The sequence below is a fragment of the Dermacentor variabilis genome, chromosome 7 (assembly GCF_050947875.1).
Source record: "Dermacentor variabilis isolate Ectoservices chromosome 7, ASM5094787v1, whole genome shotgun sequence".
Classification (NCBI taxonomy): Eukaryota; Metazoa; Arthropoda; class Arachnida; order Ixodida; family Ixodidae; genus Dermacentor; species Dermacentor variabilis.
Genome location: NC_134574.1, coordinates 128,107,389 through 128,126,155, shown reverse-complemented (window position 1 = coordinate 128,126,155; position 18,767 = coordinate 128,107,389). Strand labels below are relative to the sequence as shown.

The 18,767-nt window shown below is 44.5% G+C and overlaps 1 protein-coding gene across 1 annotated transcript in view; it reads right to left on the bottom strand.

The window, feature by feature from the left end:
• Positions 1-18,444, bottom strand: part of LOC142587892 (uncharacterized) — a 30,341-nt gene extending 11,897 nt beyond the window's left edge. The window contains exons 1-4 of the mRNA XM_075699227.1: positions 18,314-18,444; positions 14,927-15,030; positions 7,851-8,055; positions 326-423 (exon numbers count right to left, since the gene is read on the bottom strand). Of these exons, the coding sequence (XP_075555342.1) occupies positions 326-423; positions 7,851-8,055; positions 14,927-15,030; positions 18,314-18,412 (506 nt within the window). The 5' untranslated portion in view covers positions 18,413-18,444. The remainder of the gene's footprint in view (positions 1-325; positions 424-7,850; positions 8,056-14,926; positions 15,031-18,313) is intronic.
• Between the last annotated feature and the right edge of the window lie 323 nt (positions 18,445-18,767).

Here is an 18,767-nt window from a genome sequence, read left to right as displayed (position 1 = left end):
TGTGTTTGCGACTGTATAGAATGGCTAGGAATAAGGTGAAATTACTTGTCCAAATCTTTTTGCGCAAGGAAACCTGTTTAAGCTTTCTGGGGGCTAATATCAATTTCAAATAACTTGCAAGTTCTCTTGACGTTCATACATACCAAGTGTCAATATTTCATTGGCGGGAAGAGCGCGGCAGAGCGTCCACAACTTCGAGAATGTGTATGGGTAGGACACTCTTGGTAAAGCGTGTTCTTTCATTACTCTACATTTATTTAGAGGAAAAATATACCTTACTACACATGTGTAACCTTTTCCTGGAAAAGAAAAAGAATGTGCTTACTTGTCGGTGGCGTCAGAGCGTCCGTGGAATCTTCCGCTGAAGATGACCTCGCCGCCTGTCCCAAGAAACACGAACGGTGGTAGAGTGTAATTATCGCCCTGCATTAAAAAGAAGAAAGAAAAAAAGTGACGATTTTGGCGGCAAATGCAAGAGAAATGGGTTAGGGCGTTACGTCGCACATCTTTGTGGCTCCGCGAATGCATGATTTAAACCGCGTTCAACACACTGCCACCGTTTGTTAGGGAGCTCGCTCGACACATATCTCGACACATAACAGATCATCGCCAGCTGCACTATCAATATGTGTAATGCGTAGGGCAGATATCTGGCGGACCATTAGAGTTACAGAATGTGTCCCGAGGGAAGGGGATGAGTGCAGCCGAGGACGGCAGAAAATTAGTTGGGGCGATGAAACGAGGAAATTTCAAACGAAAGTTGGAATCAGCTAGCGCAAGACAGGGTCACCCCTGTCTAGAGGTCGCTGGAAGAGGCCTTCGTCCTCGCACTGGACATAAATATAGGCTGATGATGGTGATGGTAGTAACGACGATGATGATCATTATCTCGTAACACCCGGCGCCGAATATATATGACCGTGAAGAAAGGAAACTGAGGGTTCCGATTTAGTCATATCATAAGAAGCCTACAAGCAAAGACACCGAGGACATCATACGGAAAATTACTCGTGCCTATCAATTGAATAAAAGAAATTATAAATTTATGGAAAATGAAAATGGGTGAGAAGACAACTGGCCGCAGGTAGAGCGCGAACCCACGTCTCGCATTGCGCGTGCGATACTCTTACCATGGATGGATGGATGTTATGGGCTTCCCCTTTGGAACGGGGTGGCGGGTTGCGCCACCAAGATCTTGCTATTATACTGCCTAGCGTCCTGCCTAGGTTAAAGAAGAAAAAAGAAACACTATGAATTCTCACAACCAAATTTTCTGACCCCCTATTGCGAACTTTGCTATTGTACGTCTCCGCCTTTTGTCGTTTCCCTACTTTTCTTCCACCAATCTTCCAATCACCTCTTACTAATCTCTATTGCGGACACGTTTACTTTTCCACTGCTCTCGTTGAACCCAAGGTCTTCAAGGAAGCCAGTGGTGCCTAAATCGACCACTCGGCAGACGTCTTCACATTCTAATAAAGCATGCTCCATCGTTTCCTCAGCTTTACTGCAGCAAGCACATGCTTCTTCCTCCTTCTTATATCTCGCTTTAAGTGATGTTTGAAACAATGGGCTGTAAGTGATGTTTGAAACAATGCAACACCAACTAGCCCGTACCCAAACCCTGTTCATGTATATAGATAGGAGCCTAGAAGTTAAAGCTCGCTCTTAACTTGAAGCCCATGCTTGACTAGTGTTCCCGTATACAGGGACACTATGCTTGATTAGATCTAGCTAGACGATGCCTGGCGTGAACGTATTCGTGACGCTTATTGAGTCTCCTTCGGCGCGTTTAACGTACTTAGGCGCTGTTTTGACTGAGTAACGCATGGGGCATCAAGTAGAGATAAAGAAAGGAGCATAGACATGCAATCACAGTCGGTCACTGTCGCGCATGCCCGAGCACGTCACCGCGGCATTGAGTGACCGTGCGCAATTTCGCGAGCAGACTGTTCGTGCCGCTACAACACAGCCCTTCTCTCTACGCACAAATGTCGAGCGAGTTTCAAGTGTCGCTGCGGATGTCATCACAAGAAAACGTCGGAAGATTGCAGAAGTTTTGGAACGCAATTCTTAGTGATCGTCGACCACGTGTGAAGTTCTACAGTGGACTCATTGAAAGAGCCTGGACAACTCGTTCTATTTACTGTATTCGTACAATTTTGATGAAAGGGGGAAGAAAGTAATCAATTACATTTTTAGGAATTGCAGAGTTACTTTTGTGAGACTGTAGTCGGTAACTCTAATCAATTACATTATCCAAAGAAGTAATTTTGTTCGTAATCGGTTAGTTTCTTTTTTCTGTAACATACCTGACCAGGACGCAGTTCTTTCATAGCATTCATCATCGTCGCCAGCCTTAATTTCTTTTTATTTCTGTCCACTGCAGGACGAAGGCATCTCCCAGCGACCTCCAATTACCCCTGTTTTATACTAGCCCATTCCCCAACCTGCGCTTACAGATTTCCTAATTTCTTCATTCCACCTAATTTTCTGCCGTGCTCGACTGCGCTTCCCTTCCCTTCACAGCCATTCTGTAGCTCTAATTATCCACCGGTTATCTGTCCTACGCATTCCATGGTCTGCCCAGCTCCATTTTTTTTCTCTTAATATCAACTAGAATATCGGCTATATCGCCGTTTGCTATCTGATCCACATCGCTCTCTTCCTGTCTCTCAACGTGACGCCTAACATTTTCCACTCCATCGATCTTTGCACGGCCCTTAACTTGTTCTCGAGCTTCTTTGTTAATCTCCAAGATTCTGCCCCATATGTTAGCACCGGTAGAACACAATGCTTCTACACTTTTCAGCGACAGGGGTAAGCCACCAGTCAGGATTTGGTGATGCCTGCCGTATGCACTCCAATCCATTCTTATTCATCTGTACATTTCCTCCTCGTGGTCGGAGACTTCTGTGAGCAGTTGACCTATATAAACGTGCTACTGTACAGACTGTAGAGACTGAGTGGCAATCCTGAATTCTTGTTCCCTTGCCAGGCTATTGAACATTATCCTTGTCTTCTGCATATTAATCTTCAACCCCACTCTTACACTTTCTCGGTTAAGGGCCTCAATCATTTGTTGTAATTCGTCCCCACTGTTGCTGAACTTGACATCATCTGCCAACAGAAGGTTACTGAGATATTCACCGTTGATCCTCACTCCTCTGCCTTCACAGTCTAATAACTTGGATACTTCTTCTAAGCATGCAGTGAATAGCATTGGAGGGATTGTGATTGTGTCTCGTCGCCTGACCCCCCCTTTTTTATAGGTATCTTTCTAGTTATGGAGAACCAAGGTAGCTGTGGAATCTTTTGCACGTGTTGATTGAAGATATACATACATATATACATACATGCATATGCAGGGTGTTTTTTTAGCGGCACCGCATTTTTTAAACATCGCCTCTGGCAGTTGCCACAGTTTTAATCCATGATATAAAATTATAGACCGATCAGCTTACTGTCCGTTGCCTACAAAGTATTTACTAAGGTAATCGCAAATAGAATCAGGAACACCTTAGACTTCTGTCAACCAAAGGACCTGGCAGGATTCCGTAAAGGCTACTCAACAATAGACCATATTCACACTGTCAATCAAGTGATAGAGAAATGTGCAGAATATAACCAACCCTTATATATAGCTTTCATTGATTACGAGAAAGCGTTTGATTCAGTCGAAACCACAGCAGTCATGGAGACATTACGGAATCAGGGTGTAGATGAGCCATATTTAAAAATACTGGAAGATATCTATAGCGGCTCCACAGCCACCGTAGTCCTCCACAAAGAAAGTAACAAAATCCCTATAAAGAAAGGCGTCAGACAGGGAGATACGATATCTCCAATGCTATTCACAGCATGTTTACAGGAGGTATTCAGAGGCCTGGAGTGGGAAGAATTGGGGATAAAAGTTGATGGAGAATACCTTAGCAACTTGCGATTCGCTGATGATATTGCCTTGCTTAGTAACTCAGGAGACCAATTGCAATGCATGCTCACTGACCTGGAGAGGCAAAGCAGAAGGGTGGGTCTGAAAATTAATTTGCAGAAAACTAAAGTATTGTTTAACAGTCTCTATAGAGAACAGCAGTTTACGATAGGTAGCGAAGCACTGAAAGTGGTAAGGGAATACATCTACTTAGGGCAGGTAGTGACCACGGATCCGGATCATGAGACTGAAATAACCAGAAGAATAAGAATGGGCTGGGGTGCGTTTGGCAGGCATTCTCAAATCACGAACAGCAGGTTGCCACTATCCCTCAAAAGGAAAGTGTATAACAGCTGTGTGTTACCAGTACTCACATATGGGGCAGAAACCTGGAGGCTTACGAAAAAGGTTCTGCTGAAATTGAGGACGACGCAACGAGCTATGGAAAGAAGAATGACGGGTGTAACGTTAAGGGATAAGAAAAGAGCAGATTGGGTGAGGCAACAAACGCGGGTAAACGACATCTTAGTTGAAATCAAGAAAAAGAAATGGGCATGGGCAGGACATGTAATGAGGAGGGAAGATAACCGATGGTTATTAAGGGTTACGGACTGGATTCCAAGGGAAGGGAAGCGTAGCAGGGGGCGGCAGAAAGTTAGGTGGGCGGATGAAATTAAGACGTTTGCAGGGACAACATGGCCACAATTAGTACATGACCGGGGTAGTTGGAGAAGTATGGGAGAGGCCTTTGCCCTGCAGTGGGCGTAACTAGGCTGATGATGATGATGATGATGATGATGATGATGATGATAAATTACTCGATGAGATGGCCATTACTTCTGCGAAGAATGGCAGTTGCCACAGTTTTAGCCCTTGATATAAATTACTCGATGAGATGGCCATTACTTCTGCGAAGAATCAAAATGGTTAATTGATTAATTAACATAATTATGCGAAATAACTTTTTAATCACATTACGGCACCTGTTTCAATCTACGAGTTGTTTCTGGTTCAACCTACGAGTACGCAATTGCATATCGACATGAAACAAATTCTCAGGACTCCACCGATTTCGAAAGAATAATTTTCACAGTGTCCGACAAAATGCACTGGCGTTCCAGTTACTCTAGTACTTCAATGCATAAAACAATGTTTTCTTTTAAAAAAGTAAGTTGAACAACAGCGCGTTTTTACCGCACTTTGCCGGCGCATATGTCAAAACCAGTGCCATCCTCAGAATTCGTTCAAAGTTTTTATGTCTTGCAAGCTCACTAGCTACAATTCGTAGATTGACATATATGTGCCTTAAAGTAATTAAATAAAAGTTAAGTAACCCAGTCGTGTTAATTATTCAACTAGAAATTTGGTTTCTTGTAGAAGTAGTGGCTGCTTCATCGCAGTTTAGCTCGAAGGTTATAATTGTGTTATCTGCCACAGGCAATTTTTTATAGCTTGGTGGAGCTGAAAAAAACACCTTATGTAAGAACAAATTATGGCATAACGAACTCCACAGCTCCTACGGCTGTAGCGCCATGTAGATTGTATTGAATTACGACAATGTTTGGTGACCATGACGATATCGTCTCACTATCGTAACATTGATTTGTTACTCGCTTCTAACGCGTATGTTGCTTTCTAGCAATTCTTACTCTTGAAAAAGTGCGCGTTAGAACCGGGTAAATTCGGCATGTGGTATTTCTTTTGGGGAGCCTATCAACGCTGTTTACCCGAATTCGGGGCTGGTCACCCATGACAAGGACATACAGGGAGAAGCGAGCAAGTTGGCCGCTCACCTTGTTTTTGGAGATCTGTTCAAACATAACCTTAGGATCGTCGGAGACGTGGTGGAGCTCGTAAACCTTGAAGTTCATCATTTCGGTCGAGTTTGGGTCGTCGAATAATGGCACGCCGTGCCTGACCCGGGAGCACTCGACCATTGGTGAGCAGGGGACCTGCTCGTCTACCAGGTCTGAATTACCGTCAATGAACGCCTGCGACCATTTGCGAGGTGTTCGAAATACGCTGGCTTCCCAGTGAATGTTTCCAAAGACGATACCTCTATAGCAGCGCGGGGCAAAATGAACTGAATGGAATGGGAAAACGAATGGCACCCAACCTGGACTGCGACACGACGCTACAAAGAAACCACTTACACTAGTTACCGTTGCAACCTTATGGATCGTTGTTATCCTCGTATCTCTGGGTCGCTGACCACGCGGGAAACTTAGCGTTGGGCAGGCAGGTGCGTGGCAGACGTGAGTTCCGTGCGACATCGCTAGAGTCTCTGAGGTCATGCGGTGAGCGCGGAAGTCTGCGCTGGCGCTCCTGTTTTTCCCTCACGTGGTTTAGCCAACAACGTTTCTACCGTGGCAAGTTTCTGCTGTGCCCGCACCTCAGCCGGTAGGTAAGTCGGAAATCCCCCTTTACCTAGCGTATTCTCTTCGAGGTATCCCTCAGGGATGTTTACTATGGCTAGCTGGCCTGCTAGAGGCATTAGTTGCAAGCGTAAAAGTCGCAGTTTAGCCCTAAAGGCGATAGCATCGATGGCGATAGCAAATTAGTGGACAGCTATGCGAAGTAAGGATAGTAGTTTTATAGGCCGTATAAATAACTCGCACAACTTCGCTTAGTAACGAAATAACAAGTATGGTGTCACGCACGCACAAGCAAACATGAACACATCTCGCTCGATAACCGCGGAAACTCGCTGTCAAAACGCTCGAGTGAGGAAGTACGGCAGCAGGAGCGAGCGAATTGGCCTCCGAGCTGCCTCTCGCTTCAACGCGAACTAAGTGGCGAAAACACAGCGCACACGAAGCTATCGGCTCTCGGTGCGCCTAGACGCCTAGGCTCTGTCCCTGCCTTCTACTAATTTGCTATCGCAATCGATGCTTCGCCTTCCGGGCGAAACCATGACTTTTTTAACGAGCATACAACAGTTTCTTTGCCTTAAGTTAACGCCCGAGGCTTAGAACTGTGCAAGGTCCCGAGCGTTAAAAAGGTGCAAAAAGAAGTCACCGTTTCGCCCGAAAGGTGGAGCACCGACTGCGATAGCAAATTAGTAGATAGCTATACGAAGTAAGGGTAATAGTCTTACCGGCCGTGCAAACTTGTAAACATTCGCTTACTAAATAAATTAACGAGCACGTTGTCACGCGCGCACACTGCAGGTAAAAATTAACACATCTCGCTCGATGACCGCGGAAACTCGCTGTCAAGACGCTGGAGTGAGGAATCGCGGCAGCAGCAGCGACCGAATTGACTTTTGTGCATCTCTCGCTTCAACGCGAACGAAACGTCGAAAGCACAGCGCATACGACGCTACCGGCACTACGCGCACTCTGCAAACATCGCAGATCGCTTTGAAGATGAGGCCCACGCGGGCGCACTTTTTGGCCACGTCATAGATAGCTTTCGTTATTTGGCGCCCGCACGTAAGCAGCACCCATCGGAGAAGAACGCACCCTCTTCCTCTCCTCACCCCCGTGTCTCGCGCGTGGCAGTAGAGACGCTCTTCCGCCCCGCTTTCCTCGCTCGCGCACACGAGATTGAACCGCGTTCGCCGGCTCACACTCGCACGTTTTCACTCGCACGTAGAGCATACGGCGCGCGGTGACGATTTTATCGCCCGTGGACTTTACACGGAACCTCACGGCGACGGCGACGGCAGAAGTGCGCTTGGAGTGTCCATATAATCGCTACCGCAATAAAAGCACTAAAGATGTGTCCTTAGATGTGTTTTTTAGCGTTATGACACACAAAGATGGCGTTCCGTTCAGAGTAGCCTCGGAGAAAGAGGTGGCGCAGAACCAACGTAATACTAACGTTTACGCGATAGCATTTCACACGTGAACGATGGCATATTTCTCGCCGGAAAATATCGAGTCGGCAATAAATTTGCGAAATCTCTCTCACGTACCATGAAGTAACCGTTGCTCTTGTGCGCGAGTGTAATGATATGAACGCCGCTACTTAAAGTTGGGCTGCCTTTCAGCTTGATGTCGTAGCGGTGGTGTACTTTGTAAACGAGTTGCTTCGTGCCGATCGTTATCTTGCCGTCCGCTTGCCGCGTGAAGTAGATGTAGCGGTTCTGATGGCCGGTGCTCTCGTACTGGATCTCCATTCTGCGCGCATTTTTAATTGAACTGAGCGTTAGTGACATGAAATGTATCAAAACAATTGGAAGATGTTTCATTTGTCCATGAAACAGTGCAATACCTGTAAGTTTTACGTAGCTATAGCACATAGTAACGGAGGCGGGATTATTTCGACACAGAGAAGTCCCAACGTGAAAGAAAAAGGAAGGAAGGGAATGAAAATTTCTCTAATTTCTAGAGTAATTACAGAATCACGACGATATACATGGTCACGATCTTCAAAAAATGTATTTCGACTCATTTGAGATTAAAAAAGAAATAAGAACGGTGCTACTGTTGCCGAATTTGTGGCGCATAACAGCTTGTCGGTATAGTTCGTACAACCGACGTGATGATCAAGTTTCGTCATTTCCAGCAATGCCAATGTGAGAAGAGATCCACTGAAACATTAGATTGATGCCTTTCTCGCCGAAGTCTTTTGCGAATGACGGTGACTTGCGTAAGGACTTGCTTAATGGTAAACCGCGACCGATTGAATTCTATACATGCCGCCTTCGAGTCCACGAGGATTACAACATCTTGTGCAGGCAGGGTTTTGTGGCTTTCGTAAGGCAGCAGCTATTGCCACACCATCGACAACTGTTGATGAGACCACGTGGTCCAGCCGGCCAGACCATGGGGCTCGCAAAGAGGGCCTACAAAATGCTGCTGCGCAGCGGTCTGCGGCCGCTTTGACGGAACCATGTGAGTACATTCCGCGGTGATTTTGGTAATTAGTCATCAAGTGCTCCAGAACGAGGGGCTTCGCTTTTGCAGATGGAACACTGTTCTTTGAATGCTGTCCCGGTATGCTTAAGCGGCAGGTTAATATGTTCGACTACTAAGGGCATGTCCTATCGTTTGCCGCTGTCTCGAGCAGCCCAGCCCTGAGGCGCGAAGCATCTTCAGCGCTGCATGAAAATGTGTATGTGTCCCGACTCTTGAACATTGGAGAAGTGCTTTGCTGGGCGAATACCCATTTAGTAGTAGCAGCTGAGTGAGGAGAGCCTCTTCGTTTTTTTTTGTTCATTGGAAGCATCAGAAAGGGACGGGATCACAGACCACAAGGACTTCTTAAACATATTGTAGTTTACGAAATTTCGAATGTGTTCATCCGTGGTTGTAATAGAGCGGGATATTTCAAAGAAGAACGGAAGATGATCACTATCAATCAATCAATCAATCAATCAATCAATCAATCAATCAATCAATCAATCAATCAATCAATCAATCAATCAATCAATCAATCAATTTTATTTACCAGAAACAAAAGGAATTGGAGGGACACCTGGGCAAAAAGCTGTCGCAGCAGCTTGACGGAGGCCCAGGGTCCCTTACATGGCAGTAGCACTCACATGATATATACACTGAAATCTTTATACACAACAAACATTACAATTTCGTACGTATGCATGAAGATGACATTTTACACTTGAATGCAAATGTACTAAAGTGCCACTATAAAGAAAGAAAGTAGTCACGCAAACCATTTTTATTTAGCGTAGCTGTGTGCTTATATTTGTTTAGTACAGTCGGTATATTATGTGTTAAGGACTGTAGGCTGTAATTGTTTCGGAACCATGGTACCTTCCACACCTCGGGGTTTCGTGTAGTATGTTTCGTGTGAGTGCAGAGTTCTAGCTGAGCAAGGGATGCAAAATAATTCTTAACATATTCGGATGAGAAGTAAATCGTTTCTAGTAATCTGTGTTCGTATAATTTATCAACGCGGTTTAGTCGGTATTTGAGAAATATATTATCTGTTGGTGAAAGCCGATTAACGTTATCTATATACCGAACGATTTTCTTTTGAAGTATTACTAGCTTTTGCAAGTTAGATTTAGATGTTGTAGCCCAGACAAGGAAAGAGTAATTTATATATGATAAGAAGAGACCATAGTATATTTGAAGTTTTGCTCTCATAGGTAGAAATGTGCGACAACGTGCCATAGCACCGGTAACCGCAGAGAGTTTTCCGCAGAGATGTTTAATATGGGCATCCCAACGTAAATTAGAAGAAAAGTATACTCCAAGAATTTTAAATTCTTCAACCAGTTCAATGCGTTGGCTCTGAAAATAAATCGCATGATTAATGTTAAGTGGTTTATTTTTCGCGCGATATATTAGAACTTTTGTTTTCTTTGAATTTACTTTAAGCTTATTTGTCTGTGTCCAATCGGACAAACTTGCCATAATTTTATTACATTTTTGCACAAGTTCATTCGCATCAGGACCTGAGACACACAGTGTGCAATCATCCGCGTACATAATGAATTGAACCTCACTGTTTATGGTTACGATATCATTTATAAAAACGTTAAACAAAAGTGGCCCAAGAATACTTCCTTGAGGCACACCACATACAATACTTAAGAGGGACGAGTTATGTTTATTAATGGAACAGTACTGACGTCGATGTTTCAGATATGATTTGAGTAATTCTAGCGGTTTCCCACGAATTCCATACAAATGAAGCTTCCGAATAAGAATCTCGTGATTGAGGCTGTCAAAAGCTTTACTGAAGTCTATAAAAATGCCGACTGCGTAGTAGTTGTTTTCGAAGCTCTGCAAAACGTATTCTTTCAGCGCAAGAAGAGCCATTTCTGTGGATCTGTTTTTCCGAAATCCATATTGTGAATCAGTAAGCACACTCTGTTTATTGAAAAATTCCGTCATTCTAGCAAAAATAAGCTTTTCCATTCCTTTTGAAAAAATTGGGAGCACCGATATCGGTCGATAGTTAGACGCAGTATTTCGATCACCACCTTTATAAATAACCGAGACTTTCGCGTGTTTCATTGCATCTGGAAAAATTGCAGTCTCTAAAATTAGGTTGTAAATGTGCACAAGCGGAGGTACAATAAATTGCAAAACATGTTTTATAGGTTTAATCTGCAAATTATTTACATCTAAAGCTTTACTGTTTTTCAGCCCCATGTACACACTGTATACTTCATATTCATCAGTAGGTGCAAAGAATGCGCTTTCGCGAACAGCATCGCTATGACAAACCACCCCTATGCTATCATTTCCTTCAGCCATATCGCTTTGTGCAGTCACGAAGTAGTGGTTAAAGTAATCAGAAAGCGCTGTGCCTGTTATCTCACGTGCGCCCAGCTTCATCGATGTCAAGTGCGTATCGTCCTTGCGGCGGCCTGGAACAAGATTAATCGTTTGCCACGCAATCTCTGGGCGTTGTCTAGAAACATTTGCAAATAAGTCCTCATAGTACGCCGCCTTTGCTTTTCTTAGTTCAGCATTTAGCCTGTTTCTAAATTTTTTGAATGTTTGTAATGCTAATTCACACCGCGTGCGCAAGAAGGAATGATAGAGATTATTTTTTGTTTTGATCATTTTTGCAAGCTCATGAGTAACCCAAGGCTTTCTAACTTTTTTGGAATATTTAGCTGTCCTCATTGGAAAATTGCTGGCGTACATATCGGTAAAAGTTATAATAAATTCATTATATGCCTCATTTGCATCTGTTTTGTTCAAAACATGTAACCAATCGTGATTCATAACGTCATTCCTGAACTGCTGAATCACGATTGGTTGCCTATTGATTGACTATTAGAGGCACAATCAACAGTTGACTGCGAAGACACGTAGAGACTACGATTAGAGAATGTGAGATCGATTGCAGACTAATTTTGGCCATGCACTAATGTACTTGATCGAGAATTTGCGCAAGAAAGGTAATGACCAATTCCACATGCGGTTGCCGCGTGAATCTGTCTTTAAACCCCATGAAACGTGATGTGACTTGAAATCGCCAGTAAGTAAAACATCACGCCCACAGCTAGCTAGAATACTGTCAGCAAAGCGAGTGTCCTGCACACCGGAAGGAAAATGAGTATTTAGCCCAGGAGGACGTTTCTTGTTTGTGCTAGAAGTATTAATAAATTTGAAGTTGAAAGTGGGCAAAATTCAGGAAGAATGCGTTCTACAGCCAGAATTTCGCACTGAGGATCCATCAATTCAAATAAAATTTTAGCTTTATGACATGTTTTAGCAGAAATATAATTAGTGCACCCCCTCTGGTGCGGTGATCTAGTCGAAAAGATCTGTAAAATTTTAAATGAGAACTTTTCTCCGTTGTCAACCAAGTTTCCTGTAATATTATTATATCTGGATTAAGTTGATTAATAAGAGAAAACAAATCTACAAAAGCGGAAAATATTGAGTGGCAGTTCCACTGAACCACCTTCAGCGATCCTATGAAGGAGGAGGTGCTGCACCCTTTCATACACTATCCTTCAAAGTAAACCTCGACTGGCATTTCTTGGGCTTCGAATGGGGAAATGGGGAACAATCCTCACTGATAGTCCACGATAGCTCTTTTTCGAGCCCGAGCGTTATGTTCTGCGTTTTTCATTTTAGAATCTTGTATAGTTGTCAGAAGCAGAGTGAGTGGGAGGGGAGACGCTATGCCATCTATAGAGTTGTCTCCCTCTTTCCATCGCCAGACTGTTGTCCCGAAACTATGAGTTGATTCGCCACAAAGCATAGACCAGTAGCCTGCATTAGCGCATTCATTTGCAAAGAAATAACCTGCGCGATGCTTTCACCGAGACTCACCCCCCCCCCCGCCCCCCAAACATTGATCCATTGCCTTAAGCTTAGCCACGGCCTTTTGAACAGCATTTTCTATGGCTGTAGCGAGGGATAAGTCAGGTACTATATTCTGTTTAGCTGCAACTCCACCATCGCCAAATGTTCTTTCTTTTACAGTATCCATAGCTTCTCTCCTGGAGCAATGTCTCCATAACTTCGAGTACCTTTACTTCCTGGGCACGCACAGAACAGTTCGCGTAATCAGCCGGACGGCTTCCATCGCACAGGCAGCATCGCTCGTTTTTGGGAAGTACGATCGCTTGGAGCGTGACTTTATCCCCACGCGTGCAGCACCGTTGGCTCGATTTACATCCGCCTATACTATGGCCAAAATCGCCAGCAATCGCGACGTTGAAGCGGTCGCGACGCAAGCGGCTCTACTTTGAATACAAGGGGTCATAACCTTGATCTCCGATCGGTAGGAGGTGTCAGCAACAGTGGCTATCCCTGATTATGTTGGTGCTCTGTTACGCTCCGTGACTCGATTGCAGCGATAGAGGGCAATCACGCTGCAGCCGCACGGGACTGATAGAACAAACTTCCTCCCATCTGTCGGCTTCAAGCGATTGCGACTAACAAAAAAAATCAGGTCCCTCGATTCCCCCTCCTTCTCTGGTGTTTCCTTTGAGCGGCTGTTCACAGTTTCTTGCTTCCTTTATTCTCTCACAGCGAAGCTGCAAGTGCGACTATAGAGGCACTCGAAAGCGTTAAATGGGTGGTTTTGCGGTGTCACCGGGTTCACACCTATTAGTTCAGGCCGTCAGGTAGTGGTATAGTGGCCTTTTGAGCACCCGTCAACAGTCGGTGTCCAGGCTGCGTTAGAGCGAATGGGGGGGGGGGGGGCACGTTAGGAGTAATATGAAGAAAAAAATAAAGAGAGTTGAAATGTGTGGGTGATGTAGGGGTTAAATGAATGTCGCTGCAAGCGTCGTTTTCTTGTCCGGACATAGCGGCCTTGTAAGAAAGGCTTACGAAAAACTTTTTTTCAGGCCCGCAGGAGAATAAAAAAAAGTTACGAATCGTATATTTGCAGATAATAGGGGCCATATGTTATGGGTAATGTGTACCGCAAGTGTGAACCGTGTAATTTTATCGCAGCTTTTGTATAAAAAAAAGCATTACTTGCACAAGCATTTCGGAGCTTTACAAGCGCATTTTACAAGCTGCGCAGAAAGCTTGCTCAATGTCTTGAGAAAACTCTTCGTGATATAAAGTTTATATTTTGAGCGAATAGGCAGAATTTTATGCCTGATGCCTAGGCAAGATCTTAAGGAGCGTCAGTTAACTATATATATACGGCCTTCGCGGAAAATTCCTCAAGCAAGTGCTCGAAAGCGTGATACAGCCTTTATTCGCATTGTTTCCCATTATCCCGCAGTTACTCTACGACTCACCATGTTAACGTTTAAAAGAAAATTCAGGCCAGGTTAAGTGTAACGCATGGTGAAGCTTTAACGATTCTTGGTTTATTATGAGCAATGTGTGTGACCGGTCCAGTTAGTAATCCAATATTAAAAATGATGATGATGATGAATGATGAGTGGTTCTTGTTGCTTTTAGTTTTTTTTCTCTCTCGTTTTAGCTCTGCCAGCAACTGGCCACGTGACAGTTCGACTGTGATCACGTGGTCGAGTATTCTTTCAAATGTACCATTTTGATAAATCCTTAGTAGGAAGTCAGCGCTTGTGTTCGCATATTCTTTCCGTCCTCCGTCTGCAGTATTCTTTTTTATAGTTGACATGAGCTTCGAAAATCAGTATTGTACCCTCGTTTTTTCCCCTGTTCTTGTGCGTTATGCGAAGCTTTTGTGGCGTCCCGGGTGAACCAAGCGATCCACTTAACTTGTTTTTATTTCGTGGAAATATGGGGCATTTTAAGGGTGATGTGTATGCAACGTTGAAAGCTAGGGCTGTCGGAGGAAGCGGAAGCTTCGCTGAACATTGGGTTGTGATTCTAAGATCGCACAAGCCTGCCTTATTATTTTTTTTTTGCTTTTTCGTAGCGAAGTACCACGCTTTATAAAGCACGGTCACGATACACAACTTTTTTTTTTTCTTACAGCGCGTTGCCTTACACAAATAACGCTTCGTTATTGGTCGTCGACATGTTGCGCCCGCTGCGGTCTGCGTGGCATTGAATGAGAGAGAGAGAGAGAGAGAGGAAAAAGGGAAGGCAGGGAGGTTAACCAGACTGAGTCCAGTTTGCTACCCTACACGTGGGGAGGGGAATGGGAGTACGTGCTTACGCCTTGTTGGGTTGGACTTCGACGACTATCCTGAGCATGCTATTCTTGATGAACCCCTTGGCGAACTCAAAGTTCAGCTTTCGTTTTAGGACGTCGACGGGCGTCTGCAAATTAAAAGAAAAGAACAAAACGCAATAAAGCTTGGTATGAGGCAGCTTTTGTATTGCACACTGTTTGCAGTAAAGCTCAGGGACACCGTGCTACAGAACAATATGGAGGCACTAAATATATGTTTCAGATGGCGGAGTCAGACGGAATAAGTATAAGGGGTCTTCCCTCAGTTCAAGTTTATCATTGGTTTCTGAAACGAGACATGTACGGCTCGATTCGGACACGTGGGACCCAGTACCCGTTACGCTCCTTCCGCATTTCGCGAATTTATTGTCACGTATCACATATTCAGTGACGTTCATACGGTTTATATCTTCCGATATTTACACGGCAGTGGAATCATGCTATCCGATAGAGCTAATAGGGATTTTCTTTTTACCTACACTTCGTGCAAGTTCGTGCAGACGAGTGTGCTTCACTTGGCTCGCTGGGCTGTGGCCAACCAGAGCAGACTGCACGTCGTCTTCTACATCAGCAGACGAAAAGCGCGTGACACCGCACTTAGCCTGACTTCGAACTTATTGGTTGCGTATATGCCCTTGCCTGAAACTAAACGTAAGTGCACGAGATTCAGTGCACGAACACAAGAACTACACATGTTTCCCCTTATTTCTTTTTTACTCGTCTACCGACCATGTTCTACCAAGGTCTTTTCGCAGAGCAGCTCGTAGGCCGACATACGGTGGCTAAATCGCTCTGATTTTCAATGAAGAGGTTTCTCTCTCTTTCAACTTGTTCGTGTCCTGCATGTTCGACACTTTATTCATTTAGTTATTTTCTGATACGGCACACTGCAACTGTTAGAGAGGGTCATATGTTTCTCGAAAAAAGAGGCCTTGTCTGCTAAAAAGTTGAAGCTGTTAAAGCGCTTATTATCACATTTGACGCACGAGGATATAGTTAAGCGTCCCGGCCACGGCGGCCGCATTTCGATGGGGGCGAAATGCGAAAACACCCGTGTGCTTAGATTTAGGTGCACGTTGAAGAACCCCAGGTGGTCGAAATTTCCGGAGTCCTCCACTACGGCGTGCCTCATAATCAGAAAGTGGTTTTGGCACGTAAAACCCCAAATATTATTATTATATAGTTAAGCGGACGGAAACAGAGAAACATGTGTAGTTCTTGTGTTCTTATCGGCAAAGTAAGCGCCCCAGTAGATGAAGGCAGGTAATCGTTCATTCTCGACAGTTAATCAAAACAATTTCTCGATGAATTGAAGCTGGTGGGTCACAGTTTAGACAGTCAGCCTATCGAATTGACGTACAATGACAATGAAGATCACGACTTTGCGATGTTTCGATGGTCAAGGCATGGGACACAGCGTCGACTTCAAAGGCAAGGGCGACCTTTTCTCAAGTTCTTGCACCATCGCTTTCGGTCGTCTCTGTAAGCTGGGCACTCAAGCAAGATGTACTCTAGAGACTGTACATATATGGCTCCACAGTTCTCGCAGTATGGATTTGTGGTCCAGCCATTGCGAAAAGGACCACTGTTCGCGTACGCGACGTTTAGTCGAAGCCTGTGATAGAGGTGCTCCAAATGCCGCGGTAGACATTGGAGTAGCCATGATTGGAATTCCGTGTCATATAAAACGATAATAAGACTGAACTGAACTGTAAACTGATACGTCTGCGAAGACGAATTAAGACGACCTTACGTTTCGTTATGTGAGCACACAGCGCTTCGCACTTGTAGTAGAATTTTTTTAAATGTTATTATTATTACTATTACTATCATCGTGACCTTTCTTTTTTCTTTTTTTCAAAACTTCTTCATTTACCTTCATTTCTTTTAACTTCTTCACTTACCTAATCTTCCTAAAACTTCTTCCTAAATCTTCTTCGTTTACTTAATCTGTGCCCGTAAAGGATCCGGTCGTATCAATTTCTTCCATGACTCTTTTCCACCAATACTCTAAACGTATCTTGCTTATCTCGACTGCTGACCGGTTTATGCTTCCGTCCACTTTAAATCCAAGCGCTTCTGGAAGGCGTGCGTTAACCACGGATCTCAGAGGGTGAGTCCCTTCGCATTCCATCAGGGCGTGCTGAATAGCCTCCGGAGTTTTGCTGCAGCATACACATGTCTCATCTTGTTGCGAATATTTGCTCCGGTATGTTCTTGTCCTTGAACAACCACATTGAGCCTCAAGTAGCAATTAAGGCACTGCCCTTTGTGTTATCATGCAGATTTTCCCTTTTGATTTCTTTCTCCAAATTCTGGTAACTCTTCATGCTCTTTTTTTTATTTGGAAAACTGCTCCACGGTAGCTCGTTTTGGTAAGAGCAACGCATTCCTAATGCGAAAACGTGGGTTCGTATCCCACCTGCAACCAGTTGTTTTTTCATCCATTTTCATTTAAATTCATTTACCGCTTCTTTAATTATAATTTTCTCTATGCTGCCCTTGTTGTCATTGTTTGTTGGCTTATGATATACGAGCGTATATAGTGCCTCATAATCAATGTGGTCCTGGCAAGCTAAACCCCATAATTTAATTTTCTAATTATGATATATATAGACCTTGAGAGAGTGTTGTTAACAGTTCCCTGAAGCACTTGCGGAACAAAGAAAAAAAAAGAAAGCAGTATATATAAGTTCGCAGTACACGTGCCCTGTGCGGATCAAATGTTACACGAAACGAGTGAAAACACCACGAGGGTAGGCTAAATTGCGAACTTAACTAAGCTCCGCCGCAACATTCTTCCCGGCGCTCAGATGACGCGCGTTGGCGCAGTCACCCGTTCAAAACTTGACCGCGTTTACGATAACTCCGTTTCGTGCTGTTCACGCTTCAGCGACGGGACACTCGTAGGCGGGTTCGATTCGCGCTTCTGTTTCAGTCAACGATATTGCTCAACGCCCTTAATCTTCGCCTCAATACAGGGCGCCTCAATACCGAACCAAACCACTCCTTCCCACCCTTTCGACGCTATGGTATGTCTGTACAGCACATGGTGGCGTCGGGGACATCACGTGAATACTCCCGGCGATGCTTATACGTTTCCGCTGGCGAGGCTTAAACAACAGTGCGCAGGTTGGCGACTTGGGTCAGTTCAGATATGGTCCATAGTTCAGAGCTTGCGTACGATGCACCCTACGCTCCCTCCTGGTAAGTGGCGCCTCTTGCGGCCTCCCGCCGTACTACGCCCGAAGCCAGAGAGCATGCGCCCAGCAGCAGCTGTCGCAATGTGCGTGGAGTTAAGTGGAGAATGATTGCTTCGCATCGAAATGAAAGCGTAATGCGTAACTTATGTAGCTTGAAGTTCAAACTTACGGAGAACATGAAGTGGACACCGTGTTGCATTCTGGTTTTCATCAGTATGGCACGCTGCGCGACCGTCAGCCTGGGTAGTGTCAATGGGCTTACCATCATTTTGGAGACTGCTTGATTCGGCCGACGTACGCAGAACGCTGAAAGCAACGCACGAACACTGTTATAAGCAGGTAAGAGAGATAGGACTGCGTCTACGCCTAACGCCGCTCTTATTTCACTTATTGACTGCCTTTAATTGGCCAATTATAAAAGGCTGGGAAAGATTAGCGGGTGCGGATTCTTATTTTCAAATTAGCAGCACCAGTCTTTATTCCGCATTTACGTCGCTCTCTGGTTTTACGAAAAATTCTCATATCAACACAGCTGGCACTTTGATAATATTCAGCAATATTGTAATACTTTAGCTTGGTAGATACTGGGCGTCAGAGCGCCGCGTCAACTCTGACATCCAGAT